This window comes from Phocoena sinus, chromosome 9 (genome assembly GCF_008692025.1).
Source record: "Phocoena sinus isolate mPhoSin1 chromosome 9, mPhoSin1.pri, whole genome shotgun sequence".
Classification (NCBI taxonomy): domain Eukaryota; kingdom Metazoa; phylum Chordata; class Mammalia; order Artiodactyla; family Phocoenidae; genus Phocoena; species Phocoena sinus.
The window spans coordinates 24,426,286-24,453,042 of NC_045771.1; the positions used below are offsets into that span (position 1 = coordinate 24,426,286).

The 26,757-nt window shown below is 44.7% G+C and overlaps 1 protein-coding gene and 1 pseudogene across 2 annotated transcripts in view; one reads left to right on the forward strand and one right to left on the reverse strand.

Moving 5' to 3' along the window:
• The window catches only part of SND1 (staphylococcal nuclease and tudor domain containing 1), a 420,353-nt gene extending 407,494 nt beyond the window's left edge, over positions 1-12,859 (reverse strand). The window contains exon 1 of one of the 2 annotated variants that reach the window (XM_032642818.1): positions 12,527-12,859. In XM_032642818.1, the coding sequence (XP_032498709.1) occupies positions 12,527-12,604 (78 nt within the window). In that variant the 5' untranslated portion in view covers positions 12,605-12,859. The remainder of the gene's footprint in view (positions 1-12,526) is intronic. The other variant, XM_032642817.1, reaches the window with a different exon arrangement.
• A 6,051-nt stretch (positions 12,860-18,910) lies between these two features.
• Positions 18,911-26,437, forward strand: LOC116759126 (annotated as a pseudogene).
• The last annotated feature ends 320 nt before the right edge of the window (positions 26,438-26,757 follow it).

A 26,757-nucleotide genomic window follows, 5' to 3' on the forward strand; every position in this document is an offset into this window, starting at 1 on the left:
AGAGGCAGCCCCCTGGCCTCTGGGCTGCAAAAGGGCTCACCTGCCAGGAGTAATAACACAAGCAATTACTGCACACAGAATAATAAAGCTCAGAGGGATTCCCAGGTACTCGGATGGAGTCTCCCTCCCCCTTACTTACACAAAGGGGGAAGGAATGGGAGGAAAAAATGCCCCACCTTCCATGAAGACCAGGGACAGTACTGTTAGGTAAGCAACTAAATTACACTTGACAGAGTAAGTCACTGTTTTGGGTGGTTGCCAAAAATAAAAATGCCCCTGGTATTAAAGGTTATATATAAAATAATGCATCCTCCCTCTCCTGGAACAGAATTCATAAAGTTTAAAAGTTCACTAACATCACATTCCAGAGACTGGAAACACAGACTTAAATGTCTCGCTTCTCATTCCTTTCTCTACCACAAACTTCCAGGAGGCCTTCCTCACTTTAGGCAAGTTTCCTTCAACTTGCACATCGACAGCAGATTGCTCACAGCTGCTTTCACGAACATCTGAGTATTCCCACCTGGACCTACCCATTTCTGCTGCCTTTTACCTTATCGGTTTTATTCCTCTGCCTCTGTCAAGACCTGTCATTTTCACCGTCTCCCCAGAAGAGATGTTTAAAACAGAGAAACTGATCTGAAAATATCACATCTGATTTTTCCAACCCATCCATTCTCCAAGAAAACCTTCAGTAACTTCACGAGGTCCCGCTTCCACCATAAAACAAGGTTACCTGCCTCTATTTAACAGCATTTTAATGAGAGGGACACCTAAAATCGCATCAGCCCAAAGCTTTACCCAGAATCAGGTGCACAGCCTGGTCTCAAGCCTGGGCTGCCTGTGCTCCATGAAAGCCTGGAGACCCTCCACCCTGCCCCAGGCCATCCTAGCAGCTACTTAAAAAACCATCTACCTTCTGTTTATTTTGGCCCCTGTTGAACTATGCCAGCCCACACTCTTTCTCCCAGACTTGACTCTTCTTACTAAACCCATTAAACATACATTTTATCACTCAAATCAGAACACTTTTGAGAATGAAAATGGGGTGTTACTGATAATTGTGCCAAGATAACAGCCCTGGGCAAACTGTGATGTAAGTTGCCCTGTCCTTACAAAGGTGGGAGGCCAGGTAAGGGGCTGTTCCTCGCAAATAACCAATTTATGCTGGTCCTACACATTGTTCCTCTCTGCCAATCTCCCAAAGAGGACCAGAAAGTGCCCAAACAAACTAGTCCACCTCGGGGCAAAGAAAACAGAAAATGTTTTATGTTGTAGTGGAAAAATTTTTCGAAATATATCAACTTCAAGTTTTGATCCTTTGGGGGTGGAGACGAAATGCAACCCAGTCCTAAAGCACCAGAGGCTAGAGGGTTCCTGGGAGGATGGGGCAGAAGTCAAAGGAAACCAAAACTTTGCCCGTTGTATTTTTGCCTGATTAACCTCACCTGCGCCGCTGAACCACAACTAGTATTCACATACAGCTGCCCTTTTCCACGTGTTACCTAAATTTGTTTAATCTTTCCTAACGGTTAAATTAATACCTCCAAAGCTCAGAAGGTTACACATTTGCCAGTGCACAGTTTCTGCTAAGCCAGGGCTTCCCAGACTTTTAAAGATTCCAGACCAGTAGAGTTTCCCCCACTTCCAAAAATTAAGGACTGACATGTTATACATTTTTTATTTGTACCGAGGACATGAAAGAAAACAAAGGCCATCACATCATTTATAAAGTAAAGGACATTTTAGCCAAAAAAAAAATAATAGTAAGAATATAATCTCAAAATTAAAGCCAGTCCTTCAAATTGAACCACCTTAACATCACAAAACTTGCCAGGCGCCCTTCTTCCTCTCATTTTACCTCATCTGGTTCCAATTCCAGTCCCATCTAAGCTAGGGACAGATCCGGAAAGTGCTGGACTACTAACACCAGCCAATGGTCAGAACACCGCTTTCTCTCACTCATTCTATCAGCAACAACCCCATGAGGTGAGCACTGTTATTATGCTCGTTTACAGGCAAAGCTGGAAGGTAAAGGGTAAAGTCACTTGCCCAAGGTATTGTGGCTAGTAGCCAGTGAAGCTAATGACGTGGGCCACAGCCATCCCAGAAAATCAGTTCGGTTCAGCCTCAAGACACAACTTATGTGTCTGTTTCCCAAAGTGTGGGCTTGTTTAAAAAACAAACCAAGAAAAACTGGTTTAGGTGGTATATGATCCCTGTATGTATGTACCAGCATTTAATATTTATACATAAATAAGAACTGTCTCCTGTCCCCTTTTCAATTCTCTTTCAATCCTTTCTATTAAACGAAGTTTCAGTTTGGTGGCAGGAAGCCTTTAGCACATCTCTACCACTTGTTACACACTTCCTTGAAAGCCCGCTGCGAAACGCTGTACCTAGCTAGAATTTAATAACATTCGCTGTTTAGTTTTCATTGCGGGGTTTTTCTAAAGGTACTTTCTAGTAAGTAGTAACCAGGAAGTAATACTGGTTTCCCATTTTCAATGATGAAATCATTTCCTTTTAAAATAATATTTCAATTTTTAAAATAGCTGATTGCCCCAAAGATTTTCAAACTAAATAAAAGTAGAGGCAGTGTTGCAATATGCTAAAAATATGGGAGGGGCACACACACACCGGAAGCCCCGGAAACTGGAGGTAAACCATCAGCAGGGTTGAGATGAGCTGGACCAAAGGCTGAAAACAAGACTCCCCTGGTTCACCCTCTCCGAACAACTCTAAAAATTGCTGACTTTCCCCGTGCAGGATGTGTCAGGCTCACCACCGCTACCACCCCACCTGCTAATCCAAGAAGAAAAATGAGGAAGAGCTATGTACCAGACTGTAGGGAAGAAAAGTCAGGCCTCTCACAGGACCTTGCCTCTGACCTCCTCCTGTCATCCACAGGTAGGTAGTTGCACCCTTTCTTAGCCAGGGAGCTCTCTAGAACCCAGAGAGAGCCGGTAAGGCTAAAGCTCTAAGAGCCTACTATCCTTGAAGTTCAAGACCTCAAAACATCTGGGGGCCTTCAACCAATTAAAGAGTAGTGATTTAATGATCCCCAGGAGCAGAGCCCTGCCCTCCACTGAAAAGATAGTGGTTTTCAAGGATACTCACTGGGGAAATAGACTACCAACCGTGAAAGGATTAATGAGTGTAAGGAGAGGATAAGCTGTATTTTGCCCTAAATCTAATCTAAGATGATCCTGGTAGGATATAAAAAGGTGAAGTCTAAGTAAAGCGCCCCCTACAACTACCGAAAACATTAAGTGCACTTCTAGGAATCTATCTTAGGGAAATGCCGACACAAGAACACGAAGATGTATCAAAGAATGTTGATATATCAACAGGAAAAGAGTGGATAAGCAAACACACCCAAACTATGGAATACTCCTCAAACATTAAAGAATGAGGTAGATGTATAATTATGATACAGATAGTTATGACAATTTAAAAAAGAAAGTTACAGGACTCATTACGACCTCATTTCTGTTTGTTTGAAAAGGGAGGGTGTACATATCTGCATGAAAAAACTGTGGGAAGAACATTTACTTAAGGGAATGAGAATGAATGGTAGAAAACTCACAAGGAGGGCAGAGAGAGATTTTTGCATTTAACTTTACATACTTCTATACTGTTTGAAGTCTTAGGAACAAGCATGAAGTCGAAAATTTAAATACCAATAATTATGAAATTACTAACACTGGATGGCATTCACCTGAGCATGTGGAAGTATTTCAGGGATGAACTAGAAAACTGCTGGTCAAAAGAAGGAAAGGCCACCAAGGAACTGCAAACGTGACCCTTAATCATAAGGACCTCAAAGACTTGAGAATTACAAGAAAGTTTTATTTACAAATTAGACAAGCTAGTGGAATAGAAAGTAAAGACTGGGCTTCCCTGGTGGCACAGTGGTTAAGAATCCGCCTGCCAATGCAGGGGACACGGGTTCAAGCCCTGGTCTGGGAAGATCCCACATGCTGTGGAGAAACTAACCTGTGTGCCACAACTACTGAGCCTGTGTTCTAGAGCCCGCGAGCCACAACTACTGAGGCCGTGTACCACAACTACTGAAGCCTTTGTGCCTAGAGCCCGTGCTCTGCAACAAAAGCAGCCACGGTAATGAGAAGCCTGCGCACCGCAACGACGAGCAGCCCCTGCTCACCGTAGCTAGAGAAAGCCCGCGCACAGCAACAAAGACCCAACGCAGCCAAAAATAAATAAATAAACTTTTTTTTAAAAAAAGTAAAGACTAGGGTTTCCCTGGTAGTGCAGTGGTTGAGAGTCCACCTGCCGATGCAGGGGACACGGGTTCGTGCCCCGGTCCGGGAAGATCCCCCATGCCGCGGAGCGGCTGGGCCCGTGAGCCATGGCCGCTGAGCCTGCGCGTCCAGAGCCTGTGCTCCGCAACGGGAGAGGCCTGCATACCGCAAAAAAAAAAAAAAAAAAAAAAAAAGTAAAGACTAAGACCACCACAGAGGTCATTGTCATCTTGGGTTTTACGGGTGTTGTTCTTGTTAAGAACGGAGCTTATAAACAAGAAACAGGATGGATATAAATAGAGAAACCAAAAAGCTCATATGTGTGGTTCTGCAGGATTCTAAGAGCAGAAAGTGAGGAGCAGAGAATCTTCATGTTTGTAGATGACACTAAAGACTTCCATAGTAATAACGTGCCAAGTTATGGGTGCCAAATTATAGGAAGATCTGGGGAATCTATGCAAATAGAAGGAGAAGTGGCAAATGAGTGTTAAAATGAGCATATGGCCTAAATCAGGCATATAAAACAACTCCTCAGCTGTCAGTTATGACCTAGGAATAGGCTCTCGGAGTCACTGTAAATGGACCCCTGAGGACGTCTGCCTAATATTGAGCTACAGATTAAAAGCAATGCAAAGTGTCCTGGGAGCCATCAAGACAAGTGCTAAAAAGAAAAAAAGAAGTTACTAACCCCTCTCGTATAAAATTCAGAGGCACTGGCCCCAAAAGCATACACTTCTTTTGTCATTTATGTCCTGCCCCTTCAACTACATACAGCACAGGAGTTAAACAAGATCAGTGGGTATCAAATGCCAGCCCCTGGATGAATCCCAAACGGACTCTTTCAGAATCACTTAGGAGTGGCTTTTTTAAAATACGTATTCCTGGGAATTCCCCGCTCATCTGGTAGTTAGGACTCCATGCTTCCAGATCTGCGTGGTGCGCGGCGCAGCGGGGGAAAAAAAGAATAAAATACGGATTCCCAAACCACACTTGCAGAGATTCTAATCCAGTGCCTCAGAACGGCCTTCTAGGTGGTCCTGATGCAACGACCTGTTTAGAAAATCACTGGCCTCCTTCTCTCTCTCTAAATCTACTCCCAGAAAGGATGGAAGAAAGCTTACAATAAAAAATAAACTGAAGAAACCATGGGAGGAACTACCAAGAATAGATTAAGATGATTCCTATACTAGCACATGAAATGGAAGTGGGAAAGATCTGCAAGACAATGAGAATGATCTAAAGGAAGAGGCTTTGGCCTCAGAGTGTGAAAACCAGAGCTCAGAACCCAACCAAGCCCCATGCTCCCGCCAGACTCCCACAAACAAGAGCAGGCTCAGAATAAACTCTCCCCATGAGTTACAGCTTCCCTGAGCGTCCTCTTCATCCCCACCCTTCTCAGGTCTAGACCTGCTGCCCCAGGAGAATGGCTGGGTGTTCGGAAGCAGAGGTGAGACTGCATAAATAAAACCCACTGGTACCATGTTCCTCTGGGTCCCAAGCAACCACTCCCACTAGCCTATCCCGACACCACCGCTGAAGCCAGGACTCTCCATGGCTCAATTCTATCCACCCTCCAGCCGCTCCAGTGTCTGATCACTTAGTCTGCTTCAAATTCTAACTCTGGTCTTCCACACTAGAAAACCATAATTCGACTAATCTACCTTCTCAAAACAAAACAAAACAAAAAACAAGCAATGGGAACAGAAAATATGTCTCTTGCAGGATAAGCAGCAATTCAAAGTGAAGACTACCAGAAGGCATAAGACTTCTCAGCTTTGATTCATGCCTGAAAGACACGTGACATAGGGCTTCCTTCTTATACATTTGCAGCCTTTGGGGGCTGTAAGGAGCTTAGAGACGATGAGTCCAACCACTTCATTTAACAGAAAAGAAAAGAGCCTGAGAGGCAGACTACCTTACCCCACAGCACACAGCCGCAGAACGGCAGCATCTGGCCTAGAACCTGTGTCCCCTTTATCCCAGGTCCATGATCTCTCTCCTCTTCCAGGTTGCTTCCCAGGGACAATGTTAATGCATTGGATTTATTAACTTGAAGCACAGTTCCCCAAATCTCCTCAATTCCCCCTATTACACATGAGGTTGGTGTTACAAGACCATCCCCAGCAGGCTACTTCCCACATAAAGAGAACGCAAAGCACCTCAAACTGTGTTAAGGCATAAAGAGAGAGGAGATGGTGCCTTAAAGTCTCCGTCATAAGCATGTAAATGGAGAAAATGTGCCAAGCCCAGTTTATATCAGAGACTGAACATCTCAAAAATGACATCTGAAAGTGTCATCTACATTTTCATTAGGTTTATTTTCCCTGTAAGTTGCTTAACTTCCTAATTTTTAAAAAAGGCCAGCTGAAATCTCTGGGGGTTTTTTCCCTAAACATTAGAGCTAAGTGAGAAAAACGTGACGTTAATTTATCATATTGAGTCTCACTGAAAGTAAGTGAATCCCCACAACACTCCATCTGCATCAAATGTTCACAACCTGTGATTCTGCATCAATTTCCGCTGTAAGAACAAAAAGCATACGTCAGTCTCCCCAGAGAGGAATTAGCAACAGAAACCGGGGCGGGGCAGTGGGGGGACCTGGGTGGGTGTCCATCTCCAAACAAGAAATAAGAGGAAAAGCTACCTAAGCCCAGAAAGAGTTGAATCCCTTTACTTCATTCCTTGTCCCTGATAAGGAAAAAAATTTCCTGCAATATTTAGCTATGCTCTCCCTTGAAAAAATGAAACAAAATAAATCCAAAGACCAGATTCCAAAGGATATCTACTGAACACCCTGCTAGAACCATACCTAACAGCTGGACTGCTAGCCCGTGCTGATAAGTAAGTTTCGCAACAGGCCTTAGAGCCTTCTTACCGGGATTCAAAAACCTGGTCAACTTTCTCTTCTGAACTTACTGATGAAAACTAAAATGTTCACTTATTTCCCAAATTTCACTCCCCAAGTAAACTGGGGCATAGACGTGCCAAATCATTTGCCTCGTTATTACCAGCACTGAACACGACCCCACCTCAGGAGTCCCCACTCCTGTTAATGAGCCACACTGCTCATGAGCTCTTCTCTCCTGACCATTAGTTTGAGCTCCGAAGCATGCTACTTTGCTTTTCACCATCACTGTTACCTAAAGCTTGCTACGTTAAAAGTGTTGTCAGAGGCCAGAGCTACTACATTCCAGGCAGTAAAAAAATGATGTCAGGAGCATAAACACTGACAGGTTCTAGCTGCTATGTAACTCTTGCTAAGCCTGCTCTTGGCATTTATCTTCTCATCCAGGTCCCGTCCACTGAAAGGTGGGTACCTTGGGAATACACAGGATTGGTTGATAGGAAGTCAGAAAACCTTAGTCTTGGGACTTCCCTGGTGGTCCAGCGGTTAAGATTCTGCACTCCCAATGCAGGGGGCATTGCAGGGTTCCATCCCTGGTCAGGGAACTAGATCCCGCATGCCACAGCTAAAGATCCCACGTGTCACAACTAAAGATCCCACGTGCCACAACTAAGACCCAAATAAATAAATAAATCTTAAAAAAAAAAACCTTAGTCTTGGCCCTGTAAGAAACATGAATATGACCAAGAGCAAGTATTTTTTTAATCAATCTCTCATCAGTTATATTTATTCAGTAGACTTAATGTCTGCTACTGATCTCACCAGGATACCAGAACAACCATCACCTCTGCTGCCTTTCCACCTTTTATCACCGTAAAACACATATATTAATAGCTCAGGTTAAACCCATGCCATTTATGTGAAACAATGAACTTGAAGAAACTGAAGAGCTACTATAAAAATTCTGAAAATAATCACCAATGGAGACCCCTAGGACCTTTGCACTTGCTGTTCCCTCTGCCGGGAACTCTTCCCCTATGGCTGGTTCTTTGATGTCCATCAGATCTCAGCTGAGGGAAGCCTTTCCTATCTAAAGGAGCCACCCCTCCCTTCCTCCCAACCACTCTGTCCCATTCCCCTACCGGAAATCACTATCTTATACTATCATCTTCTTGTTTACTTGTCGATTGTCTGTCTCCTCTAAGAACCCGTAAGGGCAGGAATCTGATTTACTTTTTACCACTGTTTCTCTAATACCCAGACAGTGCTTGACACAGATGATCAATAAAATTCGTTCAGGAAAGGAAATATGATTGCTCATCATTCTGTATCATTAGTTAGTACATGGCAGCAGCCACTGTTAGCATGACTAGAGCCAGATGGACGCTTCCTTTTCATACAGGAAAAACGACAGAAAGCCTTTAAGACATAGCAAAAACTTAGTGCTCCTTTACTTACAATTTTGATTGAAAGCTACCATGCTCACATGCTGGGAAGTGGGCAATTTTAAGACCAGAGGGAAAAGCCTTCCATCCTATTCCACCCACTTCTTTGTAAATGGCCCTACTAAAATATTGTTATTCGGCTACCTTGTCCCTTTGAACAGTAGAATAAGAGTGTTTTAAGTAGCTTAGCAAAGGTGTTTTTCTTTCACAGTCTGCATGAGCTAAGTGCACATAGGAAGGAACAGATTAATAAACTACTACTCTATCCCCACTACACTCTGGAAAGACACATACTTCTTAGCTCAGAAATGTAGGAAACACTTAGCTATAATGATCTAAATTATAGGCAGCATTTCCTACAAGCTGTACACTGGAGAAATTTCCACTAAGCTACTCACCAGGAAGCCTACATCCCGCTTCACAACAACCTGGCAGCACAATTCCTGTCAAAGGAGGAAATTGTGGCCATCTCCTCCTTTAGGTGTCCCAAGGCTTAGGCATCCAGTGGGAATCTTGGTTCTTAGCATAAAACCAAAGACTGGCAGAGGGATCCTTTTTCCCTTTCAAATGGGGCAGGGTGAAATGGGAATTGAGATTTGGCCTTCCACACCATAAGCAGGATAAGATATGCTGCTTCCATGGCTGCTTCTGATAAGCACAGAAGATTCAAGAACTGCGGTGGCTTTATCCTGCTACATGCTCCTGCTTGAAAAGACATGCAGACATAAGATAGGAGGGTTAGAGTGAAGACTTCGAAAAGGGCTCTATCCCCAAGACAGAAGTAAATGGGGACAGCAAAACCAGCGAAAATAGCCATCTCTTAAGTAGCTGCTAAGTGGGGTGACTGAATTTTATACTCAGTACCCCAAGACTTCTCCCAACCTCTATTTAACATGTGCTGACAATATTCTGATGCAGCTAAAGAAAGTCTAGTAATTACTCAAGAAACCCAGAGATAGAATCCTCTAGGGTTTTGAGAAAACATCTGATTTGACAGAGACATTTACTTTCCCAGGTCCTATTCTGTCTGCCCACACAATTGCCAGTCTTATCCCAACTCAAAAAATATACAAATCCACCTTCGGTTTTTCCATCATTCTCACTGCCTTCTCAGTAACAGAAGGGCCCCACAACGCTTGTGTCAACTTACTGCCGACTTCCTCCTTCAACACATTCCAGAACCAGCTCTGTCCCTTGGCTCCCACTCTCAATAGCAGACGCAGGCTCTACCGTCATTTAAAAAAAACTGGGCAAATGCAAAAATTTTTTACAACTTCATTCTCAGCTCTTTCTTCTTCAACCTTAAAAGAAGGAATGCAGGACTTGCTAGGACGGCAAGGCAGAGACCAGAAGAAACTTGTACTTGCCACAGCCTTTCCATGGTTCTTTGGCCAAAAAAGAGGAAGGGTGAGTACTCCTCTTCACTGCAGCAAATCTCAACCCCAGACCTTCAGACCTTCAGCTCATCCTGAGTCCAGACAAATCTCAGCCTGAAAGGCCCGCCTCTGGTTTGTCAGTTTCTGCCCCTCAACCCAAAGGGCAAAGCAGTGGCCACTATTTTCCTATTCATCAAACTATTTCCTCCTCACTTTCCTCTGTCACAGAGCCCCATCTTCCCTTGCAGTTCTTACGAAGTGGTTCCTGGTACCACTGGAAACGATTACTCTCCAGGAAAATACAACTTTGCTTAGCAGAAGAACTTCACACAGAGCAATTGGCCAGGGGTCGATTTTTCATTCCAGACAGGCTTTGAAGCCTGGCACAATTCTGCCTGTCGCTCTGCAGTTCACCCAGCTTCCCTCACCTAATCCCTGCCTGGAACTCACCCACCCACCCCTTGCAGCTTGGTCACAGAAAAACAGCAGTATAGGTGACCCTACCACGCAATCTTCAAAGCCTCCATCCAACCCTAACGTGTCTTCCACACCACACTCCTTTGCACCTAAGGACCATAAGCACCAAATAAAGTCACTTAGCACAACAGCAGCTCCCGGACAAGACAGGAGTAACGTCTAATCTTTCCTTCGCTCAAATACAGTCAGCTTCACTTTCCTGCAATTGTGCGGCCATGCATCACCCACCCTGCCCTCTGCTAACGACATGCCCTGGAGTCGGAGGCACTGTACAATGATGCTCAAGAACCTGTGCTTTAGCAGACAGGCCTGGGTTCAAGTCCCAGCTCTGCCTCTCATTACCAATTAAAAAGTACCTGTCCTGGGGTAAACTACTCTTTCTAAACCTCAGATTACATACCGGTAAAATGTAGCCAATGATCCTATCTACTTGTTAGGTATTATAAATGAGATAATACAAACAGAATACTCAGCTCAAGACATGAGCCTTAATAAACAAGTGATTGTTGATATTCAGTATCCTCGGGAGTAATCTGTGGGCAGACATCATCACCCCATAGACTCCAGATGCCCTGGAAACCTCCAGCATTTGTAGAAGCAAAAGTGTGTTCAGCTTCCTTCCACTCCCACCCCACAAATAAGGGGGGCCTTTAAGAAAAATTCAAGCCTTAGCAAAGGAAAAAACTCAGAAAGATTCACTCAGTGCTGCCAATTCCACTACCAGACCGCCAAGCACTGCTCTGTTCCTATGGTGAAGGGAAAGATCAGTGCAAATGAAAAAGCTAATTTAAGAGGAGCCACTTCAGGATAATCCTTTCATAGGTCAAGTCAGTATTTCAAAGAGGTGAAAATATGTGGACCTTGGAAATTCCCTTCTCTTTCAGTTCCTGATAAATTCCGACTCTCCGTTTATGTATAAATAAACAGGAAAGCAATACTGAAAATCCTAAGAATCTCAGCTGGAGGCAGAATATCGCCTAAGAAATGAATACATAAGCATCAGTGGGAAAAAAAAGTCTTGAAATCTAATTCATACACACAAGCTGAAGAATACTTTAATCCTGTGAAAGACAGTAAACCACTGCAGAGCTTTGGGACAAAATCTCATAAAGAATATTTCCTGACGGAAAAGTCAGAATTGCAGTCTGAAATGCAATCTGGAAGTCTGCGGTCATCACAACCAGAAATTCTAGTAACAACCAAGAAGTGTCAGGTTCCAATATTAGGGAGTGTTGGGGGGAGGCCAATAGAGGGGACAACTGATAAAGAGAATTTATACTACAAAATTATCATGGAGCCGGGGGTAAATATTTTTTAATGACACTTGCAGGGTTTAAATTCACCATTCAAAGATGTAGGAAGGGGATATATAATCAGGCAGAATCTACGGTGTTACAGCAGTGGACTGGGAATCAGAACACTTGGACTCTGGTCCTGGCTCCAATCCAAACCACCAGGTGACCTTAGGCAAGTCACTTGCCCTCTTCAAACTAGTCTCATCTGTAGTGAGGGAACAATAATGATCGCTAAGATTCCTACCGGCCTAACATCTTAAGAGTCAAAAAGAGGAGGAGCACAAATATGAGGAGCTCTCAGGACTACAGACTTGACACAAGAGGTGGAGGGAAAAGGACGGGAAATGAGGGCCAGAGCGCGAGAAAACTTGGCGTAAGTAACTGAGCGTCGGTGAAAATATAAAAGCTTCAAGAAGACCAAGTACTCCAAGAGTTCCATGGAAGAGCGGACGTCAGGATCTTGAAAAACTGCAAACTACTCAGCATATGCCAAAACGGACAGAGGACAAGATACCAACAAATTATCCCCCTTAACCAATCACTAATCTATCTGTCCTGGTAAACAGCCAGGAGACTGAGTGCCGCGATCACGGAAATCACTGCGACCCCCTAATGCCACGGTGTCCAGGAGGCAAGACACCCAGGGGAGTCCGTATCGGCTTGCGTCTAGGGAGGGGATTCCGAGAACGGGTGAAAAGTGAGGAAAGGGGCAGAGGAAAGAGGATCTGGGAGACCATGCAAGCTGGCGGGAGGGGAAGGAGCCAGCGCCAGACTCCCGCACGGTGGTGGCCTGTGGGATCGGTGTCCCGGTCCCCGCTCTCACCATCTTGACGATGCCCCGCTGCACGGTGGGGACCGCGGGTCCCCCGGAGGAGCCGCCGCTCTGCGCGGAGGAGGCCATGTGTAGCAATGGAAAACCAGCGAGTAAGACGGTAGGCCGGCTTGGAGGTGTCAGTGTGGGTGTCGGTGTTGGTGAGAGGCCGCCGCGGAGAGAAGCAGGCGGGCGACCGGCTGTGGGCGATGGACGGGACCGACGCGCCGGACGCTCACAGGAGCAGCAGCAGGACTGCCAGCGAAAGAGACGCGATCTCCACCGCCGCTACACGTTCTACTCGCCGCGCAAGCGTGCCAGAGCGCCACTGCTCTCCGGCCAATTAGAGCCCAGAGCCCGCCGGACCCCAAGCCAATAGACACCCTGCTCGCGGAACCCCGCCCCTTGCTCCCCAAACCTGTGGAGAACTTCAGGAAGCGCTGAAAGAGCTGATTTGCGGTGATGGGCTAAGTCTGGGGCGGGACTTCCGGGGCAGCGGTAGTAGGTAGTGTCGGGAGGTGTAGTGGAAAGGAAAGGACACGTCAGCATCTGGCCGCGGGGCGCGGTGGGCCATGGGAGCCCCAAGGGCGGAGTCAGCCTCGCCCTCCGGCTTGGCCCCGCCCATTACGCCCAGCCCCGCGGGCCCCTGGGGAGCCCACGTAGAAGCCAGTTTTTCGGGAGGGCGCACCAGGGTTGGGGAGAGCGGACTGGGATCCCGAGCCAACGAGGCCGAATCCTAGAGGGATCTCAGTACTGGTGCACACCGACGTCCGACATTTTACCTCAGCTGAAAGTGTGGGAAGAACTTGGAAGAGTCTGAACGCCGTGAAACCTACCAATGTTGGCCTTGACACAGAACGTGGCCGCGCGCCCTTCCTGTAGTCGGGAGTGTATCTCGCTCGCATTTGTGTCTTCGGTGACTAGCACTTGTTAGGCACTCGATTAATGCTTTTTGGTGGAAAGAATAAATCTCTCTTACGGGGTGATATGTCTTGTGCGCCAGTGAAGTTGCTGAGAACCTTGCTAACACTCTCTCCGTTGACGCAGGGTGAAGAGCCACGCCTCCTCCAGCCGCCCGACCCCATCCCTTCACCTAGCCCTAGTCTCTCTTTCGAGTAAAGTGATGGCGGGGTAGGGAGGCGCAGAGCAAAGACATATAAATGTTTACGTGAATGTTGAGAGGCAACTAATATTCGTCGAGTGCCCACTATGAGGAGCCAAGGATCTTACTTTCATGCCATTTAATCTTAATCTTGAAACTTGGTCCTACGCTGAGGACACTGTTTCCCCTGTAGCTCTTTTGAGAAGAGGTTATTCTCCCACGCTTCACCTTTCCCAGAGGCAAGTTTTGGGGTGAGCATCTTCCAAGATGCCTAGTGCCCCTTCCATACCATTAATTTGCCATCCTCTTCAAAAAAAAAAAAGTCTCTGTGGTGGCTCATCCCACCTGATTATAGTACTCTCCTCCTCACTGGGGTTGTTGTCTTCTCTGCCCCAAATGCCACTTTGTCATTCACTGAAATTGACACCTGGTGCACACTCTTCTCCACCCAGTGATCCTGAGCGACTTTAACCTTTATGTGCCTGACTTATCCAATACCCTGGCGTTGACCTCATCTTTAGTGAACTTGACCTCAGCACCCGTTCAGCTACCCTCTTTAGGACAGATGAAGCATTACAACTGCTCCATAGCTGAAACTGTAAACTCAAACACCCCATTCTCTGATCATAATTGCTGTCCTTTCTCCCTTCTCACTAAGTTACTTCTTATACCTTGTATTAGTTATCTGTTACTGTATAACAATTTACCCCAAAACTTAAGTATTAAAGCAATGAGCATTTATTATCTCACAGTTTTTGTCAGGAATCTAGGCAGGTCTTAGCTTCAAGTTCCCTCACAAGGCTGGAATCAAGCCTGGAATCAATGGGAGCTTTGGTCTCATCTGAAGGTCCCATCTGACTAAGGGAGGATCTGCATTTAAGATCGCTCAGGCAGTCATTGGCAGGATTCAGGACCTCAGTTCCTTGCTATGTGGGTCTCCCCGTAGGGCACACAGCATGGTAACTGGTTTGCATCAGAGCAAGTGAGTGAGAGAGCGAGAGGGCAAGCATGAGTCTTTTTGAACCTAATCTCAGAAGTAACATCCCAGGACTTCCCTGGTGGTGCAGTCATTAAGAATCCACCTGCCAATTCAGGGGACACAAGTTCTAGCCCTGGTCTGGGAAGATCCCACGTGTTGCAGAGGAACGAAGCCCATGCGCCATAACTACTGAGCCAGCTCTCTAGAGCCCACGAGCCACAACTACTGAAGCCCACGCACCACAACTACTGAAGCCCGTACGCCTAGAGCCCATGCTCCGCAACAAGAGAAGCCACCGCAGTGACAAGCCCCCGCACCGATATGAAGAGTAGCCCCCGCTTGAATCTCCACTGGCCGCAACTTACAGCAGCAAAGACCCAACGCAGCCAAAAAAAAAAAAAAGTAACATCCCATCACTTGCCATATTCTACTGGTGCAGCCCACACTCAAAGGGAGGAGATTACACAGGGGCATGAATACCAGTAGGTAGGATCACTGGGGATCATCTTAGAGGCTACCTATCACACACTGTTCTTTAAGTAGAATTCAAAGTCCCTGAACCTCTCTGTCCTCTTTATATCAGCTCTTTTCTACTTTCTCCTGGTCCTTTAGACTCCATTATTTTTGCCCTTCTCCTTCCAGTATCCTTATCTCTAATCCCCATTTGTCTTCCACTGGACTCAACTGTCAAAACTGCAACTCTAGATCTCTCTGCCTTCTCCAAACCTACCACTTAGCTAGAGCAAACACTCAGAGATGCAGGTCATTGCCACACTAACAATTCACAGGCCCTCACACATTGCCTGGAATTTCTTCTCTTTCCTCAATCACTTTGGTCTCCAACTCCATTAGGTCTGGTGTGTCGTTGTTTAATTAAGACTATATTTTTAGAGCAGTTTTAGTTTCACAGCAAAACTGAGAGGAGGGTACAGAGATTTCTCCATATATTCCCTGCCCCCACACAGGCATAGCCTCCCTCATTATCAACATCCCGTGGTCCGTTTGTTACAGTTGATGAACCTATATTGACACGTCATAATCACTCAAAGTCCATAGTTTACATTAGGGGTCACTCTTGATGTTGTACATTCTATGGGTTTAGACAAACGTATAATGGACATATATCCATCAATATAGTATCACACAGTATTTTCCCTGCCCTAAAAATCCCTGGGTCTGTTTTACAACTGATGGGAACATACTTTATAATAAAGGGAGCTCTACCTAATGCACTGTGTTAACCTAAATGGAAGGGAAGTCCAAAAGGGAGAGGATATCTGTATGTGTATGGCTGATTCATTTTGTTGTGCGGTGGAGGCTAACACAACATTGGAAAGCAACCATACTCCAATAAAAATTAATTTTTAAAAAATCCCTGGGTCTGTTTTAAACCTTCTCTGTTTTCCTCTTAACCCTGACTCCACTCTCTCCCACACTCTCCAATAGTGTAAAGCCTCCTACTTTGGAGGGATAATAAAAACCATCAAGAACTCCCTCCATATAAAGACTCAGACGTAGAGAATGGACTTGAGGGCACGGGGAGGCTGGGATGAAGTGAGAGAGTGGCATGGACTTATATACACTACCAAATGTAAAATAGGTAGCTAGAGCGAAGCAGCTGCATCGCATGGGGACATCAGCTCGGTGCTTTGTGACCACCTAGAGGGATGGGATAGGGAGGGTGGGAAGGAGAGGCAAGAGGGAGGCGATATGGGGATATACGTATGCGTATAGCTGATTCACTTTGTTATACATCAGAAACTAACACACCATTGTAAAGCAATTATACTCCAATAAAGATGTTAAAAAGAAAAAAAAAAAGAACTCCCTCCATTTCCCACCACAAAAGCTAAAAACTTATCTTCCTTCTCATTCTTCTCCTTTTCTCCCTTGTTACAAAGAAAAAACTTCCTACTGCTTAGGCTAAACTCTCCGTCTATGTCGTGGATCCACCCCCTCCACCTTCTCAAGGGCGCTCAGATAATTCCCTCTCCTGTTTCACAGCCTCTCAGTTTATCCTGGATTCTTCTCATTAATATTTAAATACTCTCAAATGTCTTGCATAGTAAAAATAAATTAATTAAATTCACCTTTACTCCACATCCCTCTCCAGATAGCTCTCCTCCCTTCATAGGCAAACCCTCTTGGAGAAATTCTTTGTGTTTGTTGCCTCTACATCCTCACCCTGCATTCAGTCCTCAGCTCCCTGCACTCTGACTATTGCTCTTATCAACTTACTGAAACTGTTCTCTCCCAGGTCACTCATGAGTGACCTTCTTGTGACTACATTCAATGGACACTTTTCACATTGGGCAGTCACTTAGCTGAGCTCTCCATAGCATTTAACATCGTACTCCTTGAAATGTCTCTTTCCTTCCCATGTTTCTTATATTCCTCCCATCTATCTCCATTGTAAATGACTCTCCTCTTGCCTACCCCTTAATATTGATGTTCCCCTGGGTTCTTCTCAAAGTAGTATCTTCTTTTCTAGTGCAAAACATTCTTCCTGAGACATCTAATCCATTCTCATGGCTGCATGCTAATGATTCCCAAATAGATAACTCCTGTTAAAATAACTCCCTTGCGCTCCAGACCCATATGTACAATGATACTCTGGATATCTGCCCGTGGCTGTCACCTTGGGAATTCAAATTCACCATGTCTTACAAGGAGCTCATTATCTTTCCTCCCTAGCCTCCTCTTCCCTAGTATGTGTCTCAGCCCAAATAATGAGATGAAAAGCTACCCAGTTACAAGCCAGAAATCTGGAGATCGTTCTGTGACTCCTCTCTCTACCTCATTCCTTAATTCTTAGTCAATCTCAGAAATCTGTTAGATCTACAGCAGTGCGGTGTAGCACATAAGCCCGACATGGAGCAAGACCGCCTGGGTTCACATCCCAACAGGATATAACCTTGAGCAGGCTGTGTGGTATCTCTGTTCCATGGATTTCTCCTCTGTAAAATAAAGATGATAATAGGACTTACCTCCTAGGGTTGTTCTGGTCTTGAGGATTGTATGCGTTAGTATATGCTAAACACATAGAACACTGCCTGGATATATGTGTTAAATTTGCTGTGATTATTATTAAGTATCTCCTGTTGCTTAAGCCTGACATATTTTCACCAGGGTCGCTGCACTAGGCTTATAATAGAGCTCCCTGACATCAGGGAGCTTCCTTTACCTACACCCCACCCATTCTTCCTACTGCAGCCTAAGTGATATTTCTAAAATGCAGATCTGATCAGGTCTTTCTACGCCCTAAGCCCCTCCCGTGATTTCTCTACACCAGCTCTTCTCTCACAGCTCTACCCTTCCACAGTGTGCCCAGGCCAAGTGAACTTGGTTTTGGCCATTCAAGACCATACTCCTTGGCCTCCAGGGCTTTGTGCCTACTTTTCTGTCTGCCTGGAGCACTCTTTCCATCCCTCTTTCCTCCTCCCTGCCCTGACTCACTTCCCCTGTTTCCCCATCCTTCAACTCCCCACTTAGAAATCAGAATGTCTCCCCTGGAAGACATTGGGAAGAATGCCTTTCCTCAGGGTAGGATTGTTTTGTTTTTTCTCCTACTCTTGGTCTGTTAGAGCACTTATGAGATTGTAGTATCATTGTCTCTTTCCCTTTGAAAATGTCATCAGACTGTATCTAATTTCCTTACAGTGGAATTCTGAGGCCATGCCTGGCACAGACAGCTGCTCAGTATATATCTGTGAACAAGTGAATGACAGGGACTTCCCTGGTGGTCCAATGGTTAAGACTCCACGCTTCCACTGCAGACAGCACAGACTTTGATCCCTGGTCGGCGAACTAGGATCCTGCAGGCTGTTCGGCACAGCCAAATAAAATACAACAAAATAAATGAATGACAGAAAAGTAATATCATATTCATTTCACCTGTAAGGAACTATAGATTCAAGTAGGATGTTTGTTGAAGGTCACACAGCTAGAGGATTAGTAGAGAAGGGATTTGACACTAGTTCTTGTGACTCTAAAACTCATGTTCACTCTGCCATTAGTAATGGAAGGAGACTTAGAAAACCTTAAAGGTGACTCCTGTGTGGTGGAGAACATGAACACATACCGCCCCCCCCACACACAATCTAGAGATGGACAAGATTCATTTAAACAAACAAACAAACACCTTATTTTCTGTACTCCTTTGAGAGTAAATCTAGGAAATATATCCCCAGTAGTAATAATGGCCAAAGTATATTGAGCACTAAATACTAAACAGACTCTATGCAGAATGCTTTTCCCTACATTACATAATTTAATCCTTAGAACAATGCTATGAAATAATCAGTCTCTTTCCACAATGGAGGACATTAATGCTTTGAAAAGGTGAGCAACCAACTGTAAGTCAATTGGTAATAAGGGATGGAGTCAAGGTGTGAACGCAGAAATTTCTGACCATAGTCTACTCTCAACCATTTAACTACCCTGCTTCTAGGGTGGCCAGACATGCCCTCTCAACCTCGATCTGCACCTGTAGAACCCAGAGGCTTCAGTGAAAGAGTTTTCAACTCTCCAGTGAGCTTCCTTTGAGTAAACGGGAGGAAATTCAGCACTAGACTAACTACCTGCTTCCATTCTTTTTGTTTTGCTTTGTTTTGTTTTTTGTGCTGTACGCGGGCCTCTCACTGCTGTGGCCTCTCCCATTGCGGAGCACAGCCTCCGGACGCACAGGCTCAGCGGCCATGGCTCACGGGCCCAGCCGCTCCGCTGCATGTGGGATCTTCCCAGACCAGGGCACGAACCCGTGTCCCCTGCATGGGCAGATGGACTCTCAACCACTGCGCCACCAGAGAAGCCCCCTGCTTCCATTCTTCCAAGCCCCTCTCCGACTTCAACCCACCCTCCTTACTGTCAATTTGCTGTTCTTTCTGAGATGCACATTTCAATCACACAGACTCCCTCCTTACCATTATAGTGGCTCCCCTTCTGCTTCAGACAGAGTTTCAACTGCTTAGCATAGCACAGGAGGCCCTCGCCTTCCGGCTCAGACTTCCTCTTCCTCCTCCTTCACCTTCTCTTCTTCCTTCTCCTTCTTTTTAAACTTTGTTACAGACTGAACTGTGTTCCCCAAAATTCATAAGTTGAAGCCCAAACCCCCAATGTGACTGTATTTGGAGATAGGGCCTTTATGGAGGTAATTAAGGTTAAAAGAGTGGTTTCCTAATCCAATAGGATTGTTCCCCTTATAAGAATAGGAAGAGGAAACAGCTCTCTCTCCGTCTCTCCCTCCCCCCGCCCTCCCCGCCTGCAGGTGTACAGAGGAAAGGCCATGTGAAGACACAGCAAGAAGGTGGTTGTCTGCAAGCCAGAACGAGAGATCTCGCCAGAAATCAACCCTGGCACCTTGATCTTGGACTTCTAGCCTCTAGAACTGTGAGAAAATAGGTTTCTGTTTCTCGAGTCATCCTGTCTGGTATCTTGCTATGACAGTCTGAGTTAATACAACGTTTTACTGTACTATGCTTATCTAAAAGAAAAGTCTCATATGGGACTTCCCTCGTAGTCCAGTGGGTAAGACTCTGTCCTCCCAACGCAGGGGACCCGGGTTCGATCCCTGTTCGGGGAACTAGATCTGGCATGCATGCCACAACGAAGATCCCACGTGCCGCAACTAAGACCCGGCACAGCCAAAATAAATAAATAAATAAATAATATTTTAAAAAATAATAAAAGAAAAGCATCATAAACCCAAGTTGTCTAGATCAGCCCTGTCCAAAAGAACTTTCTGCAGTGATGGAAACATTCTATATATGCTCTGTCCAACACAGTAGGCAATAGCCACATGTGGTCAATGAGCACTTGAAATGTGGCTAGTGCAACTGAGGAACTGAATTTTTAATGTTATTTAATTAAAATTAATTTAAATTAAGTTTAAGTAGCCACCTGAGGCTAGTGACTGATGTATTTAATCACCAGTCTAGGTGATCAAACTTAAATCTCGCTGTCATATCTGATACCAGAATCTTCTATGTTGGTTTTTTTTAAATTTATTTATTTATTTATTTTTGGCTGCGTTGGGTCTTCGTTGCTGCACGCGGGCTTTCTCTAGTTGCGGTGAGCAGGGGCTACTCTTCGTTGCGATGCGCGGGTTTCTCATTGTCGTGGCTTCTCTTGTTGTGGAGCACAGGCTCTAGGCACGCAGTTGTGGCACGTGGGCTCAGTAGTTGTGGCTCGCGGGCTCTAGAGCTCAGGCTCAGTAGTTGTGGTGCATGGGCTTAGTTGCTCTGCAGTGTGTGGGATCTTCCCTGGCCAGGGCTCAAACCCATGTCCCTTGCATTGGCAGGCAGATTCTTAACCACTGTGCCACCAGGGAAGCCCTATGTTGGTTTTTATTTTTATTTTTTAACATCTTTATTGGAGTATAATTGCTTTACAATGGTGTGTTAGTTTCTGCTGTATAACAAAGTGAATCAGCTATACATATACATATATCCCCATATCTCCACCCTCTTGCGTCTCCCTCTCACCCTCCCTATCCCACCCTTCTAGGTGGTCACAGAGCACAGAGCTGATCTCCCTCTGCTATGCAGCTGCTTCCCACTAGCTACCTATTTTACATTTGGTAGTGTATATATGTCCATGCCACTCTCTCACTTCGTCCCAGCTTACTCTTCCCCCTCCCTGTGTCTTCAAATCCATTCTCTACGTCTGTGTCTTTATTCCTGTCCTGCCCCTAGGTTCATTAGAACCACTTTTTTGTTTTTTAGATTCCATATATACATAAAGTCTCTGGAGCTCCCTCATGCTCTAGTGGTTAGGATTCAGTGCTTTCACTGCCGTGCCCAGGTTCAATCCTGGTTGGGGAACTGAGATCCCACAAACAGTGTGGCACGGCCAAAAAACAAAAAAAAGAGTCTCCTTCCCAATATGTATAAAGCTTTTGAGCTATTTCCCTCTGCCTGGAGTTCTGTGCCTGCAACAGAAACAAGATAGACAACATCTCTGCCTCCTGGAAGCTTACATTTTATTTTTTTAATTAACTAATTTATTTTGGGGGAAGCTTACATTTTAATATCAGAAACTCAGGATGGGATCATTATGATGGCTGAACTTTAAATTTGGATTAGAGGTACTTGCAACCAAGGCAAAAATAAAAAAAACACTTTAGGTTATATAATTATCACTGTGTAATCAAAGGAAGTATATTATTTTATGGGAAAAAACAAACTTTTCCCTTAACATTGAATTCTAGAAGGTTGTCATTACATGACTCTTTATCTAAAGAGCAATGAGTAATATGATAGCAATGTTTGCAGTGGAGTTTTATGAGATGAAGAAATGTGGCTTTTTCTTATTAAAAGGTCACAGAAAACTTAAAGGAATACTATTGGATAGTAACTCAGTGAAAGGTTCTGTGGTAGAAAAGAGGAAGCATTATAAAGAAAAAAATCTGCCCTGAAAAAGGGGGTCACAATAGCTATTTCTTGGGAATTTTCTGTGGTCCAGTGGTTAGGGCTCGGCGCTGTCACTGCCGAGGGCCCGGGTTCAATCCCTGGTCAGGGAACTAAGATCCTTCAAGCCACGCAGGGCAGCCAAAAAAAAAAAAAAAACCCACTAAGGGGAAATACCTAATTATTTCCTCCCAGGTACAGATAGTCAACCAAAACAGTTAAGAAAGGGAAAGCAAGACCCTCTAAGATATTCTAAATAGGTCAAGTATAGAGAATAATATTTAGGTATTCCCTAGCCCATACCATTTTAGTGAGGGAAGTCATACAGAGAGACTCTAAAATTGGAATCCATAAACTTGACATGATCCTGACCCTTTATTAAACCCTCCTGATATCGGTGTACTTTGGTTCAGGGTGTATAGAGAACAATCTGGAATATTCTAAAATTGTTTCCGCCTTTTGACCTGGCAATTCCACTTTTGGAAATCTCAAGGGAAAAAATGTCCTGGGGCAGAGTGGGAGGAGTCCAAAGCAAGTATTAAGTCAAAGGGGTTGAGAGGAAGTGCTCTATAATGTGTTTGCCAAGGTATGAATTGTTTGTGGAGCCTATACTTTGTGAATCTTACAAGTTACATAACCTAAGTCTCAGTTTCCTCGGCAGTAAAAATGGGAATAAAAGTCACGCCTGTCTCATTAGGTTGCTGTGAGATTATGAATGAAAAGTTCTATTTACAGTGCCTAGGATCTAGGGAGTTCTTAATAAGGTGAGTGATAACGATGATGATCTAGAGAATTTGAAGTTACTCATAGCCCCAAAGATATCAAAATAGCTAAGAAAACTTATGATATGTAAACAATGAAATACTAGGTAGCTTTAAAAAATGACATGTATGTAAACTATCTTTATAGTTTTGCATGTTGATTTTAACAAGGTAAGAAGACATGTATAACTTAAAAAGAACCCAACAGAATTTTTAGAGATGGAGACAGAGTTTAATGTTCTGTTGGTTTGCTGGGTATCATTTCTAAAGTTCAGAGTGAATTCTTTTTCAAATAAACTTAGTTTTCAGTGCCAGAAGATTAATTTCTTACCCTTTTTCTTGTGAAATACAAGACACAAGAAAGTGCTCCAAACAAAAATGTACACCTTAATGATTTATCACAAAGTGAACACTAATGTAATTACCACCTAAGTCAAGAAGATGAATGGCCAGCATTCCCAGAAACTGCCCTTTTAATTGCTGCTCTTCCTAAGCCTGTATCTTAAAACACTATAATTTTGCTTGTGTTTTTTAAAATTTATAACTGAAATTAAACAATATGTATTCCTTCATGTGGTTTCTTTTGCTCAGCGTTATGTTCGTGAAATTCATCCACATTATTACATATAGCTGTTGTTTGTCATCTTCATTGTTGTATAGTATTTCATAATAATGACTATACCACGCTAGGTTTATCCATTCTCCTGTTGATGGATAGTTGGCTTGTGGCAGATTGTGTTTTCCAAAGATGGCCACAGAAATATCTCTCAACACACATGCTGTTTTTATAAAGTGACCTCAACATTCCTCCCATTAAAAGGTGGCATCTATGTCCCCTCCCCTTGAAGGCCTTTGCTCTGCCTTAACCAACAGAGTGCAGCAGAGGTGACTTCTAAGTCACTTGATAAAGTATGCCTTGCACTTCCACCTTGTTCTTTGGGGATGCTTGCACTTGCCACCAAGCTGGGTGAAAGCCCAAGCTACACCATGGAGAGGCTGCATTCAGGTGTGCTGGTCAACTGCTCCAGCTGAGTTCCTGGCCAACAGCTGGCGTCAACAGCCAGTGGTTGCCTAGTGGTTAGGAATCTGGGCTCTCACTGCTGTGGCCTGGGTTCAACCCCTGGTCGGGGAACTGAGATCCCACAAGCCCGCAGCCAAAATATATACACATATTCTGTTCCCTGGTGGCCTAGTGGTTAGGATTCTGGGCTTTCACTACCGTAGCCGGGGTTCAATCCCTGGTCGGGAAACTGAGATCCTGCAAGCCGTGTGGCGCAGCCAAAAAAAAAAAAATCCAGAAGCATGCATATATTTGCGTCTTCCATGCTATTTTGGGAATTCTCTGGTGGTACAGCTGTATGAGGAAGAAGGCTTTAGATGATTTCAGCCCCTCACCACTGAGCCACAGCCTTTGAGTCTCCCCACAGAAGTCACCGACATTGCAGAGCTGAGACAAGCAATCCCCTCCAGGCCCTTTCTGAACTTCTGACCCACAGAATCCGCAAGCATAACAAAATAAGAAACGCATGTTCATGAATGTTTATTTATAGTAGCTGAAAGCTGGATACAATCCTGTTCCTGGCACTATTGCTATAAAATATATATATATTATGCGTTTCAAACTTAGCGCATAAAACCACGAACATGCGTTTCTTTGGGGAATATATAGGGGTCATAGGTTATGAATATCTTTAACTTTGGTAGATAATGCCAAACTTTTTTCAAAGTGGGTGTGCCAATTCAGACTGTCTCCAGCAGTACACGAGAGTTCTAATTATTCCATATCCTCACCAGCATTTGATATTATCAGTCTTTTTTTTTTAATTTATCATTCATTTACTTGGCTGCGTTGGATCTAAGTTGCTGCGTGGGAGCTTTCTCTAGTTGCAGCAAGTGGGGGAGCGGGGGCTCCTCTTCATTGCTGTGTGCGGGGTTTCTCATGGCGGTGGCCTCTCTTGTTGCGGAGCACAGGCTCTAGGCACGCGGGCTTCAGTAGTTGTGGCACAGGGGCTCAGTAGTTGTGGCTCGTGGGCTCTAGAGCACAGGCTCAGTAGCTGTGGCACACTGGCTTAGTTGCTCTGCAGCATGTGGGATCTTCCTGAACCAGGGCTCGAACCCGTGTCCCCTGCATTGTCAGGCAGATTCTTAACCACTGCGCCACCAGGGAGGTCCTTATCAGTCTTTTTTAATTCCAAACAGTTTGGTCGAGGGGCAGTAGTATTCTCATTATGGCCTTAATTTGCATTTGCCTGATTTCTAATGAGGCTAAGCATTTTTAAATATGTATAACTGGTATTTGGTCATAAAGGTATTCTCCTCTGTTATCTTCTAGGAGCTTTGTTATTTTGCCTTTCACATTAATAGCAACAATTCCTGGAGGTACTGTGACATCATTTCGTTTTTCTGCCGTCAAGTCATCTTTTGGGATTGTAGTCATTTCAATGTTATCCTGATCCAAAATGAGAGGCTCTAACCCTGGAACATTCTCCTGCTCCCAGAACTTAGAAAGTCTTCATTGCAAACCAAATGATAAAGTCAAAATCCTGAGGCCCTAGAAGAGTAAAACACTTTATTCTTCAAGCAGTCTAATCCCACCAACTCATTTGGGACCAAGCTCTACAGAGGAGTACCCCGCTCGCTCTGTGCTCCCCATCACACACCTTGCCTCCAAACCAAGTGCTTGAAGCCATGGCTCTCCCCCTTTCTCACTGTGCTGCCAAACAAGCATAAGTGTCCCCACTCCCATCTGGCCCCTGTGGCCAGGACAAGGTCATTAAGAGGAACGTCTCTCCGGAACTCTGGATTCCCAGATTTAGGGGCAAACATGAGGATGTCAGCATATTTTAACTGTGACTTTAGACCTTTCGAGCTTGGTGTTTGAATTCCCCTGGAAGGATTAGGATGGCTTCTCTTCCTGGGAGTTACTACCCATGGAATTGCAAGGCAGTTAGATTTCCAACCTGCTCTTCTCTAAGATGTGAGACCAAGTTCTTCCTAGCCATGACAGACAAATGGGAAGGTCAGTCCAGTTACCCTAAGGTTTACTGCTATACAGATTCCACTAAGCATTCATTTCCCTTCTCCTTGTTTATTCTATTTGTCCCACCCACCTTCCTTCTTGCTTCTGACTTCTCCACATTCCTAAATGAATTTGTCTCTTCCCCAAAACTAAAAATAAACCCATTATAATTAAACACCCTTGGCCTAGCCAAGAGGCCCTAAACACACCAAGGTGAGAGATAAAGCACAGAGCCATTTGGGATGGCAGCTCCGCGGACAGAGGGCATTGGAGTTCAGCTAAGTTCCTTATATCTTCCCCTGAAATTGCTTCCCTCTCATGGGGGCAAATGAAAATACAAGACTCTACTAAAATCTATAAGGGCTGCAAAGTGCAGCCAGGGGGAAGTTGGGCTGGAAATCAGAGAGACACAGAACTGAGTATTCTCCTGGTGTGCAGCCTGCCAATGTGAAGGAAATTGTGGAGACGGGTGTGCAGACCCTTGCGATTGGCTGAGGGATGAGTGAGGCCTTGAAGGTACCCCATCAACTCTGGAGTACCTCGGGAAAGAAGGCACTGATGTGCGGGCCCTCCAGGCAGATCAGGCAGTGAAGGAGGATAATGCCTTGGTTACCCAAGGTGCCAGGGTGGGAGGGGTCTTCCATTCCACCTGCTGATGGAAACTTAAGAGGATAAATCAGGAATTCCCTGGCAGTCCAGTGATAAGGACTCGACACTTTCACTGCAGTGGCCTGGGTTCAATCCCTGGTTGGGGAACTAAGATCCCACAAGCCATGGGGCACGGCCAAAAAAAAAAAAGAGAGAGAGAGAGAGAGAGAGAGAGAGAGAGAGAGAGAGAGAGAAAAAATCACTAAGCAATGAAAAAACAAAACAAAACAAAACAAAAAAACCCAACCCATCCTTAATACGAAAATTCCACCCCATGCATTATTTTCCTTAAGACTTTCAACCTCCGTCTCACGTCAGCATAAAAACG